Source organism: Urocitellus parryii, chromosome 3, assembly GCF_045843805.1.
Source record: "Urocitellus parryii isolate mUroPar1 chromosome 3, mUroPar1.hap1, whole genome shotgun sequence".
In the NCBI taxonomy this organism is placed as follows: domain Eukaryota; kingdom Metazoa; phylum Chordata; class Mammalia; order Rodentia; family Sciuridae; genus Urocitellus; species Urocitellus parryii.
Genome location: NC_135533.1, coordinates 143,616,842 through 143,630,004, shown reverse-complemented (window position 1 = coordinate 143,630,004; position 13,163 = coordinate 143,616,842). Strand labels below are relative to the sequence as shown.

Below are 13,163 nucleotides of genomic sequence, written 5' to 3'. Positions count from 1 at the left end.
ACTGAGTTTAGTCCCATACTCAACCACCCATGGGGTTTCTCCATAAACACCCCACTGTCAGCACATCCAGGAATGTCACTGCCAGATTAAACTTTTAGAAAGCTTGGCCTTTTATGCATCTAACCTCAAACATAAAACACCTTCAAAGACACATGAAAGGAAAATTAATTTTAAGGAAACATTGAACATACTGTACATATGATAGGATCCCAGGCCGTCTGTACATTAATATAAAAAGAAAATAGAAGGGGGTTTCTGTAAAAACACAAAATAAGAAAGCTAAACTTACCACAAGTTCAAAAATGTCCATGAAGACAGAATGTCCCTTTGGTGTTTTTTCATTCAAACTGGCAGGAGACCAGATCCAATAGAAGTAGGTACCATCTGAAGAGAGGTGCACGGTGCTCATAGTACTGCCAACAGGGAGGTGATTGGCTGGCATGGCCACTGTCTGGCACACCTGGACACCAAAGGGAAGAAATTCAGTCCATTGTTAATGCTACTTACTAAGTCACAAATGATAATTCAATAGACTTCCTGGGCAAAATAAAATAATGTATGAAAAATACATGGCAAAAATAAAAAAGTTCATAAAATGAGCAATAAAATAAACATGAACAACCATGTAACAGATGAAAAGATAGATTATTGATACTAATTCAAATTACTTTTTAATAGGAAAAATAATTACTTACAGGCTGGAATATGATCAGTGGTAGAGTGCCTAACATATGTGAGGCACTGGGTTTGATCCTCAGCACCATATAAAAATAAATAAATAAAAAATAGGTATGGTGTCTGTCTGCAACTAAAACATTTTTAAAAAACACTGAATCTGCTATGCATATGTTTTATCTAACTTACTAAAAAATAAATTTTAGACAAATAATACTTTCTGAAATTTCTTAGTAAAGAAATTTAAGACCATAATTGTATTTAAAAGATAGGAATAATGTCTTTTTTGTGTGTGTGTTCTAATAAAACTTTATTATTAATATTGGAATATGAGTTTGTTATTATTTCCATGTGTCACAAAATGTAATTCTTTTGTTTTTTTCAACCATTTAAAAATGTAAAAACCATTCTTAGCTTGTGGGCCATGCAAAATTGGTCAGTACTTCACATTTGCCCTTGGGCCATAGTTTGCCAATTCCTGATTTAGTAGGGGATAGTTAAAACATTCTCACAGGATTGTAATATAGCAAAGGCAATAATCAAAATAATTGCAGCAGAAAGGTGACTAAACGCTCAGGTCAAAGTATTAGATATCAGATATTGTTTTAAGCACTTCATGTAAATTATCTCCTTTCTTTTCTTTTTTTTTATTGTTGGTTGTTCAAAACATTACATAGTTCTTGATATATCATATTTCACATTTTGATTCAAGCGGGTTATGAACTCCCATTTTACCCCGTATACAGCTTGCAGAATCACATCAGTTACACTTCATTGCTTTACATATTGATATACTCATGTCTGTTGTATTCTGCTGCCTTTCCTATCCTCTACTATCCCCCCTCCCCTCCCCTCCCCTCCCCTCTTCTCTCTCTACCCCCTCTACTGTAATTCATTCCTCCCCCTTGTATTGTTTTTCCCTTTCCCCTCACTTCCTCTTGTATGTAATTTTGTATAACCCTGAGGGTCTCCTTCCATTTCCATGCAATTTCCCTTCTCTCTCCCTTTCCCTCCCACCTCTCATCCTTGTTTAATGTTGGTCATCTTCTGGGAATAATGTCTTGTTCATCTTATATCCCAAGCACCTAATTCAGAGCCTAATTAAAGTGAATTAGTAAATTTGGGAGAAAGGAAAAAAGAGACAGCAGGAGGAAGTCAAAAGGAAAACAGAAGAGGGAGAAGGGAAAAGGAGAAATGAAGTTTAAAAATAAAAATGACAGTCCATGCCAGGCACGGTGGTGCATGCCTATAATCCTAGCAATTAGGGAGGCTGAGGAAGGAGATCTTGAGTTCAAAGCCAGTCTCAGCAAAAGCCTCAGCAAAAGCAAGGCACTAAGCAACTCAATGAGACCCTGTCTCTAAATAAATAAAATACAAAATAGGGCTGGGGATGTGGCTCAATAGTTAAGTGCCCCTGAGTTCAATTCCCAATATGGAGAAAAAAAAAAAAAGACAGCCCATGATGGAGCCTAACTTAGCACATAGAGCCTCAAAGAAATTGACCATGTCCATCCCTGTGTACTGTGAAAACAAGTGTTTCCAATATAAAGCTTTCTTCAGTTTCAGCATCATTCTACATTAAACACACTATTTTGATGCCAGAGATTAGCACTTAAAATGAGGGCACATGAAAACCAAGAAAATTGCTGACTAGACCTTTTTTTTTTTTTAAATTCAGGAATAGAAGAGCTGAAAACGTCAAAATAAAACTCATTAGAGAAAGTTAATGCCTTCATAAGAAAGTAAGAACAATTTTTAGTTATTCCATTGCTTTGGGAGGGTCACTAGTTTTCCCCAGGCAATTCGGACTCCTCAATCCATGAACTTTTATCCAAATTTGTTCTTTCTACCTGAAGCACAAAAACTCACTTAGTTGCTGTAACTACACTTTGAACTTATAGTGCCAGGAAGTCTAGAAAGTTGACAGCTACTAAGTGGCCTATGGTGCTCCCAGATTACTCCCAGTACACATATCTAGTTCATGACAACAGTATTGCTTTCTTGGACAGTGTCAAAAAGTTTTTGCAAAAACACAGGGAAAACTGGCATTGCTTCAAATGTAAAATATGTTCTGAGATTTAACATCTGCTTAACTCCTGGGCTTATCATTTCCATTTCAAATAAACATGAGATGTTCTTATATGTTTGCATTAGTGACAAACAATAACGTCAACTGGACATCCATTTATTCATTAGTTCATTTTATTTATCCAATAATTATTGAGCACCTACTATGCTCTGGAGATGGTAATGGTGAACAAGATTCAATCCCTGTTCTCTAGGAAAGACATACTTGAGTGACAAACTAAAAGTGATGTGAGCTGGGCATTGTGATGCACGCCTATAATCCCAGCAACTCAAGTTCAAGGCCAGCCTCAGCAACTTATCAAGATCCTGTCTCAAAATAAAAGATAAAAATGGCTGGGGATGTAAGCATCGGAAAAGCACCTCAGGGTTAGATCCCCAGTACCAAAAAGATAAAGAAAGAAAACATAACAGAAAGGGTTGGAGGTGTGGCTCAGTGATAGACTGACTCTGGGTTTAATCCCCAGTACTGAAAAGAAATACAGTAAAAAAGTTTATTGTTTGAGGGCTGGGAATATAGCTCAGTTGGTAGAGTACTTGCCTCACATGCACAAGGACCTGGGTTCAATCCCAAGCACCACACACACACAAAAAAAAAGTTTAATATTTGAGGCAAGGGGCATAGCTCAGTGGTAGCACAAGTGCTTAGTATAAGCAAGGTCCTGAGTTTGATCCTCAGCACACACACATAAAAAGAAAAGTTTATTGTTGGACTTTGAAAGATAAAGAGCACATTCATTCAGATCATGTGGGAAAGTTCAAAGACATTAAAGAAAAAACAAAAATGCCCAAACTATAACAATTAAAAAGAGGCTACTTCTAATGACATCAGGAACTTCTCTTACTGTCTCCAAAATACAAAAGCCAAGAGCCATGGTTTTCTGTTTACCTGAAGGGTATTCTGATCAATGACCTGGAACAGGGAGTGAGGTTTATTATCGAAAGACACAGGCCGGTGGAGAAGACTGCTACTGCCAAAAGCCACCCACCCTGGCTCCAGCTCCTCATTCCGGCAGTACACAAACCCTCTGTGGAAGAGAAAGAGACATGGTGGACCATCGAGCTGTGCCTAGAGCCTTACAAGGAAATACACTAGGCACATAGAACATTTTTTGACCTAATTTTTAAAAATGACTAGGTAAGGGAGCCAAAGAGTAAATGTTACATTAACTCTGGAACTGACAAACTATGGCAAATATCAACTTTCCACAATGAGATAGAGAGGAGAGAAAGTTGGGGAAAAGGCTTCACTGAATATACTTAGGGTTTTCAAACTGCAATTTCTTTTGACAGGAATTCATAGATCTTATATCCCAACTGAAAAATCACTGCTAATCTAATGTTAAATTCAAGTACAAAAAAACTTAACTAGAAAAATGTCACTTATCAACATGTAGAAATCCTGATCACAGAAGAATTTCTGGCTGGAAACACCGACCTTAGGGGTACCAAACTCTACAGAGTCAACAGTACACTGCATTTTAGAACAACATACTGGGAGGTGGCAATAAGATAGGACCATTTGAATTAGTTCTACTTGTTACTTAGTAGTAGTGTATGGGTAAACAGGACACACCCCCTGCCCTTCTTCAGAGATTTATAAAAGAGGAAAATGTTCCAGCCAAATCACTGAGCAAGTTCCATGCAACTGACCTTAGAGTACCATGTAATCCAGACCCCAATTTGCTTACTCCTCTTCCAACTGAGTTAGTAGTGTACAGGTAAAGACCGTCTGCAGTGAGACAGCGTCCCAAATCAGCATCTGAAATCGTTTTTTGTTTTTTTTTTTAAAGAGAGAGTAAGGGGGGAGAGGGGGGGGGGAGAGAGGGAGAGAGAGAGAGAGAGAGAGAGAGAGAGAGAGAGAGAGAGAGAGAACTTTAATATTTTATTTCTTAGTTTTCGGCAGACACAACATCTTTGTTTGTATGTGGTGCTGAGGATCGAACCCGGGCCACACGCATGCCAGACGGGCGCGCTACCGCTTGAGCCACATCCCCAGCCCCTGAAATCGTTTTTTTTTTTTAACAATTAGATGTTTTTTCTAATGAAATTATAAACATACTTTTTCTAATGAAAAAGTCATTAGGAAGTTGAGTGAAAGATAATCTCCTGCTTAAGGAGAAAACAAAAAAAGTGCTACCCTGTAGATGGCTTGAACCCCTAAAATCAAATATCTAAAAACATGTGGGAACAAGGAAGATAAGGGAAAGACATCAGGAAAGAGGGCTCATAGTTATTAGTAGAGGGACCTGGTTCAGCCTGCCAGATGTTTTTTCTTTTGAAAAACAAAAGTACTGAGCCAAGCTTAAACATTCCTAATTCTAATCTGAAATGACTAAGAATATAATTTTACAAATTAATTCATAATAAGAAAGGCATGAACTCTTAAGAGCCTTGACCATTCATTAAATGATCTTGGATGTCTTTGAACTTCGTTTTCTTCTTCTTTTAGATAAGGATAATAATATGTACTTCCAGGGTTACTGCGATAGTTAAATCAGAAAACACACCTACATTGCTCACTGCTACCAAGCCAGGGTTCCATAAATGACATATTAAATTATGTTGATTTACTAATGGTGTAAGCAGAACTAAAATCTGCTTCTGTGGATTTTCTACTCAGATACCCTAATTTCATTTCTGGGTGGTACATGCCTGTAATCCTAGCAACTCAGGAGGTTGAGGCAAGAGGATTACAAGTTCAAGGCCAGTCTCAGCAACTAATTTTAGTTGTGGAGACAAATAACAGCATAAAAATATAATCTCTGGGGGCTAGGGATATAGATCAGTGGCAGAGCGGTTGCCTAGCATGTGTGAGGCACTGGGTTCGATCCTCAGCACTACATAAAAATGAACAAATATAATAAATGTATGCTGTCAGCAAGCAACTATAAAAATAAAAAAAGTTACCTGCATTTATATGTATGTATATATCATACATATATATAAAATCTCTATTTTTTTTAACTTGTAGATGGACACAGTACCTTTACTTTTATTTTTTTGTGGTGCTGAGGATTGAACCCAATGTCTCACATGTGCTAAGCAAATATTCTACTAGAGAGTCACAACCCCAGCCCAATAATCTCTCTCCTTTTAAAAATGGTAATTATGTTTTCTCTTAGCTTATCTTCCCCAACTAAAATAGTTTCTCTACGTAACAGTAAATGGTTTCCTAAATTATATTCCCAAGAATTTGCCTTAAAATTGGGCTTATAGATAAAGATTTCCGTGTTTATGTTCATAATCATTCCATTCACTATGTTTCAGGGGAGTTTGTCTTCCTGAAACAGGTCGTATTAGCTAGAAGAAATTCAATGTCACACCATTCAAATCAGTATTGAATCTGCTATTATCTTAAAATTCCAGTCTACTACTCTGGGACCTGTACCTACTAGTTCCTCAACAATAACAAACCAGTTAAAGTGGGTAATCATTTTTTTTTTTAAATTCCATACCTTAAACTTTTTAACCTAACATTAATAAATTTCATTTATTCAGGCATCATTAGATTAGAGCCCAGCCCCTTTTGAGTGCAGGTCTGATGAGGGGTAGAACTGAAGGAGACAGACTGAATGAGACTGTCTGGGAACTGACACTTTTTGAGATTGTATACAGGGTTATTACAGCTTCCTTTCAACTTCTGTCAATATTGAATTTTTTTATATTAAAGGTTAAATAGACTTATTCTAATTTGAGAAGATGAGGCAAGAAGATCACTTGAGCTCAGGAATTTAAGGCCATAACATAGTAACACAATGAGGAAAAAAAAAACATTATTCTAAAAATTATTTTAAGAAAAACAATTCTTACCAAAACCAAAGGTACATAGAAGTAAAAAGCAAACAGATAAGCTTACTCCATCATCGTTGGTGAGAAACTACTTCTAGGGAGATGCCAGTAAAGGGAGAGAATAAAGACAGGGCTTCCATTCCGAATAAAGATGGAAGCCAGCACCCATACTGTCCGAGAACTGCAGAGGTGCTGTAGGATTTTTGCTTGTCTCACTAACTCTGGGAAGGTCATTAATCATTCAGAAGCTTTACCTTTTCCTCTCAGCACTCTCTAGAAGACACAGTGGACTGTGAAAAGGCACAGGGCACTGGGCTGAGATCTGAAAGGTTGTCTGTGGGTGTGGTTAGATGGGGCTCCATGCTCTCAGGGCTGCCCAGGTAGGCTGCCCCATGGAGTGTTGGAAACAAAGGGGACTTGGGGGGACAGAAGGGGCTCTCAACTTTACAGCTAATGGCATCAATTGTTTCAAGGCTCATTTGGTCTAGTCTTTCTAAATAGTCACCTTTTAAATGGAAGGGTTTTTTTGTTTTTAATTCCTATTTTATCAGATACATAATATTTAATAATAATATAATACTAATAATATCATTATAATAATTAATGATACAATAACAAGTACCAATTACAACAACAAACCAGTTTGGGAGCAAGGCTGACTGTTGGCAAGCAGGCAGTTCTACCAGTGGGAGTAGCAGTGCACACAGGGGCCCATGGACTTGGGTATGGAGGACCATGGCTCAGGTCTGGACAATTCTGGACAACTGGGACCTGTACCTACTAGTTCCTCAACAATAAAAAACCAGTTAAAGTGGGTAATCATTTTTTTTTAAAATTCCATATAAAGTGACAAGAGAGGCCTAATTCATCTGGCACATTAGTCAAGTGGAGGTCACTTAAGAGAGCTTCTGCCATTTTTGCTGAGATAATGTAATCCTGTGGAACCGTATAAAAACAGTTTAAAGCAGCCTACTTCATTTAAAGGGGTTACTTAACAATTCACACACCCATGAACCTTCTCATTTTGCTTTTAGGACAGGAGGGTTCTTGAAGACACAATAAGTTAATAAAAGAAATACATATCATGCAACAAGACCAAAAATTTCAACTTAAGGCTTCCATGTCCAAAGTCAAATATCCTGAGACCAATTTAAGTAATTCATGCTGCCTTGGCAGGAGTGTTTGGAGGATCCCTCTTCCTTGCTGTGGTAAAACCTACCCACTTTCTTACCTCATTGAGTATCAGTTTTTATACTTTTACTGATAAAGCAAACAACACACTGTACAAGAATCTTCAACTCTTAATTATAAGGAACATAAAGGAACACACAGAACTGTATCTAAAGTACTTGCAACAATAATCCAAAACCATTCTTCTTACATCTTAATATTAATCACAGGATCAAAAAAATCTTGCATTACCTTTATTCTCAGAACTGGAGCCAGTGTTGCTATCGGGAGCAGGCAGCATGTCTTCATACCCCCATGAGACTATGTGTTTGCCCCCAAGTAAACAGGAGGGGGATCCAGGCCCCCCTTCCAAAAGCAACAGTCTATAAGAGGAGAAGGAGAATCGCAAAGAAACTGAGACCATCCATTTCAGCAAGAAAATAACAGTCTATCTACACCCTCCAAAGGCAGAAACTAAAACAGTTTTACATAAATACACATCTAAAAAGACATTCTAATATATTTTTAAATGAAAAAATACAAAGCAATGCTTATGGAAATGTTATAACAAAATTACCTCTGTGTGTAAAATATATGTATTTTAAACATATTCTTGTGTGAGAAAAAAAGAGACACTAATAGAGGGCACAGAGAGAAATGGAGGGCACAAGCCAGGAAGCACACATACTGAAACTTTAGGAGCAGTGAGTCATCTTTGGGCGATGAGATTACGAATGATTTTTACTTTCTTCTTCATGCTTTAGTACATTATCATCTCAAATTTATAAAGAATTTATTAAAAGCTACTGCATTTTTATGAAGACATAAAATTTAAAAAGAATGAAAATAATGTACTTAAGAATACTTTCAAAGAATGGAAGAAAACAAAATTCTTAAGAAGTTAATTGGATTCTATATTTATTCAGAAATATAAATCATTAATTGGTAAGAGTTTAGCAATATACTTATCATACGAGCCTTTATGCACAAATATGCATTGTTTGGAAGGAGTATAAGGATCCTATGTGAGAACTTACCTATACAGTACATCAGCAACAGGCAGGGACCCAAGATCAGTCTGTTTCTGCAACAGGTGGACTGTGTGGACAAAAGTTTTCAATGATCCCCTAAAAACAAAAGGAAGGAAGAAAAAAATCATCAAAATTGAAAGCCAGATAATTTAGGGAGTATTAGTTTCATTAACCCCATGGTTAATTCCATAAAGTGTTTATCTGCTCCTGCCAACCAGAAGATATATTATACAAAATACACTGGACTCTCACTGATCACTGTTGGCTCATACAAAACCTGACTGTGGGAGTGGCATCAGGCCAGTTAGGAAGATGTTCTCCATGCATTTGGAAAGGTAAACAATATTCCTCTAACACATTCAAAAAACAAGGCCCAAGTGCAAAGAACTTGATGGTATTGTGCTTGGATACTGCTTTAGTCACCATACCTCTTTCTACAGTCTAGGAGAGATTTCTCCGATGAGGTTATATTTAAAGTCCAACAGTATTTCCAGGCTTGATTTTTCAATATCTTTGTTAAGTTCATCCATTTTGCACTAAACTTCATCACATTTAATATGACTAAAATACATTCAAATAATTAATACTTAGTGCTGAGAGGTATGTCTTCTGCATCCCCCTGCTATTAAGCATATCACGATTTTCCTTGCAGGACACACTATGGGACAATTTCCTTTTGGTTTCCAAGGCTTTAAGCTTTGGGAAGTCTAACACCATTAGCAGGATATAAAAAAAGGTGCTTTTAAGATGCATGAGACTTAACTGTCATGTCTCGAGTATAAATCACCACAAGAATACTTCCCAAACTAAATGACTGCCCATATCAGATGGGAAGTCTTCAGCTTGCTTGCCTCCTTCCTTCTCTTAGCCAGGCTTTGATAGCTAAGTATCATATGCCTACCCCCCAACAGAAATGGATACTCAACACTGGAGCAAGTAGACCTAGAGGCCTCCTGTTAATTGTTCCTTTCACTATCTCTAGTGTTCAAAGAACAAAAAACCAAAGTATAAAGCAGGAAGGCAGCACAGTATAAAAGCACCAGTTGGAAGCCAGGTTACAGGGGCTCTGAAACCTGGCACTGTACAGTCTGTCTTACCACCTAACTCCTCTGAATTTTTGCTTCTTTATCTGACCAACAGGGATACCTCCCTGGGGAACAGTGAGTTTCAAATAAAGGGGCAACAGCATCAACATTTAGAACCATTACTAACTAAAAATTAACACCTGCTAGCTTCAGTCAGATTGTAAGAGCAAAGCTCAAATTCCTTTCATGGCTCATCAGGCCCTATGTAATCTGGGCCTGAGTTGGTCAGGTGCTCTAAATTGGTGTGATCCTCCTGCCTCAGCCTCCCAAAGGATTCCCTGTGGCACTATGCTCATTTTAAATCTTGATAATATACTAAGAGATCTTTCAACTAAATTGATAAAAGCAAGTACTGGGTTCACACTTATGATGCAATTCCAGTGAGAAATAACCCTCTAACTCACTGATGTACTCCTTATAGATAGATATGAAATAATTAAAAGCTCTACAAAATATGTGACCATCCTCCCATCACATTGTGGCTATGTGATAGAGAACATTAACAACTTAAGGATGAATAAATATGGAAGGATTGATTCTCAGAATCTAAGTTGTTCAGCTATTTAAGCTGTTATCATGGCATAGAAGAGAAAACTTGGGTTCCAACTCAGGCCCCTGGTACCAAGTTTTGGTGAAAGCATCATATGCACTGTCAAGGATGTAAAATTCAATACTGAAATCAAAGAGGAACTTTTTTTTTTGTATTTATTTTTTAGTTGTAGTTGGACATAATACCTTTATTTCACTTATTTATTTTTATGTGGTGCTGAGGATCGAACCCAGGTCTCGCATGTGCAAGGCAATCGCTCTACCACTGAGCCACAACCCCAGCCCAGGAACTTTTAAACATTAAGACTTCCATCAAATATACTGGCCTCTTATAACTCACCCAACCCAGATGGAGCAGTCACAAGGTTACCAAGTACGTTCAGTTCTCCTTACCTGGCACATGCCAAAGCCACCAGGGCAGCAGCAGCATTTTCTTTTTGCTTCTGTGGAATGTGGCGGCCTGTGTCAGAAGTCTCCTCCAGCCAAGAGCACAGCAAAGTTTCAATTCCATTGAGACAGTCAGCGGGCTCCTTGGTCAGGCTCAAAGGCTGGCAGTCACGAAGGCAGTTCAATAGCACCTCAGCAGTTATGTTACAGAGAGAAGGATCTGTTCTACTCTGGGACTGAATAAGGGGGAAGACCAGCAGGAGCCCCATCCGAGATGTGAAAGGCGCTTGCTCAGGTTGCTGCAACAAGCCCTGGCGCTTGAGCAGGGCCAAAGTTTCTTCGTCACCTGAACTTTCCCTTTCATGCTGCTCTTCCAAGGCCAGCTGGCGCTGGGCATTCCACAGTCCTCGCAAGGCATTCAGGCGGTATTCCAGCAGGCGGGCATAGGCATTGCTCTGATTCCCACAAACAGAGCGCAAACGTTCTGCTAATTCTGTGGGGTTCTTGGTCTCAAATGTTAAAATCTAAAAAAAAAAAAAAAAAAAAAAAAAAAAAACAGTAGAGAAGTGGGTATGTATTGCTTTCACCAAAGTCATCTATGGAAGCAAAAATGTCTAATGGTATCTAAAAATTGCCTGCATTAGGGCTGGGGTTGTGGCTCAGCAGTAGAGTGCTTGCCTAACATGTATGGGGCACTGGGTTTGATCCTCAGCACCACATAAAACATAAATAAAATAAAGGTATAGTGTCTATCTACAACTAACAATATATTTTTTAAAAATTGCCTGCATTAAAAGTATTTTAATTGCGACCATATAGAAAACACATGTAAAACCAGCTCGAGTTAAAAATATTAAGTCTCTAACTCCTCTACCAAGTAGATTGTGAGAACAAAACTGTTTTATCTTTATTCTTTAAAATCTAATACATCCAATAATAAATAGTGGATTGTCTGATGTTCTTTGATTCTGAAGCACTCTCCATTCTAACTATTATTAATCCTTTATTTCAATTTGTGACACAGCATAGATTTATCCGGTTCTCATACATTAAGGAATCACCATTATTTTCTTGCCCAAACATACAATTTTCAAGTTTCCTCTAGATTTTCAGCAGCTGGGAGATAATAATTAAATCCTCTATCAATTAAGAAAGGAATCAGCTCTCAAGATAGAGAATCCAACTAAATTTATGATGCAAAGAGTTTATATAAATAAACTTGAGTAAGTTAGAATAAACAGACCATTGTTGCCAAGGAATAAAAGAGGACACTCTAGGGCAGGCACACAGAAACAGATTATCAGGCACTAGGGGGGTCTGGTTCTCAGGGAGATAAGGAGTGGAAGAGGCTTGAAATAAAAGCAAAGAAAGGTCTGTCACATCATTGGCACTGACATTAAGAAAGGTCAGAATTCACTTTTTGTCTCTCAAACATGAAAAACACTTTCTTCTGTCTCAAGTTTTGCCTTTATAAACTGCTAGCCCAATAAAATAATAAAAACTTCCAGAGCGATGCAAATACTGTAACTGACTTACTTAGCTATAAAAGTAACTGAATTTAAAAAAAAGTAACTGAATTAAAAACAAAACTAAACAAACAAATAAACAAAAAAAACTGTTTACAGCTTAACAACAACCACAAAGCAAAAAGAATGGAACAAAAAGTAAAGAAAAACACAGAAAGGCTGGGAATATAGCTCAGTTGGCAAAGTGCTTGCCTTGCATGCACAAGGCCCTGGGTTCAATCCCCAGCATCACAAAAAAAAAAAAAAAAGAAAAAAAAAAAAAAAAAGAAAGAAAGAAAGAAAAAAAGAAAAGAAAAGCTAAATTAGAAGTTGCTCAAGGGCTGGGGTTGTGGCTCGGTGGTAGAGCACTTGCCTAGCATGTGTGAGGCCCTGGGTTTGATTCTCAACATCACATGTAAATTTTTAAAAAATGAGTAAAATAAAGATCCATCAACATCTTTTTTTAAAAAAGAAGAAGAAGTTGTTGCTCAGGTTAGCAGGAGAGAAAGTAGAAGAGGAAGTTAAGACAACAAGTACTATTTGGCAAACAAGGGAAAAGATGGGAGGAGGGGGAACTATTAAAAAAAAAAAAGAGGGCTAGGGTTGTAGTTCAGTGGTGGCACACTTGCTTAGTGCACATGAGGCACTGGGTTCAATCCCCAGTACCACATTAGGGGGGGAAAAAACCCTAGATAAATACATAAATAGAGGTATTATGTCCTCTACAAGAAAAAAGAAAAAGAGTTTGGGACCAATATTTAAAAATCCAAAACTTTAAATCTTATGCAAACCCTGAAATCACTTTTCTGATCATGATGTAGAGAAAAAAAAAGATAACCAAATTCAGTGCCAATTTATCTATCAGATCAGAAAAAATATCCAAA

The 13,163-nt window shown here is 37.5% G+C and overlaps 1 protein-coding gene across 3 annotated transcripts in view; it reads right to left on the bottom strand.

The window, feature by feature from the left end:
* Positions 1-13,163, bottom strand: part of Hectd4 (HECT domain E3 ubiquitin protein ligase 4) — a 178,055-nt gene that overhangs the window by 112,806 nt on the left and 52,086 nt on the right. For all 3 annotated transcript variants that reach the window (XM_077796126.1, XM_077796127.1, XM_077796128.1), the window contains exons 2-7: positions 10,781-11,298; positions 8,760-8,849; positions 7,975-8,105; positions 4,414-4,522; positions 3,650-3,788; positions 290-460 (exon numbers count right to left, since the gene is read on the bottom strand). In XM_077796126.1, the coding sequence (XP_077652252.1) occupies positions 290-460; positions 3,650-3,788; positions 4,414-4,522; positions 7,975-8,105; positions 8,760-8,849; positions 10,781-11,298 (1,158 nt within the window). The remainder of the gene's footprint in view (positions 1-289; positions 461-3,649; positions 3,789-4,413; positions 4,523-7,974; positions 8,106-8,759; positions 8,850-10,780; positions 11,299-13,163) is intronic.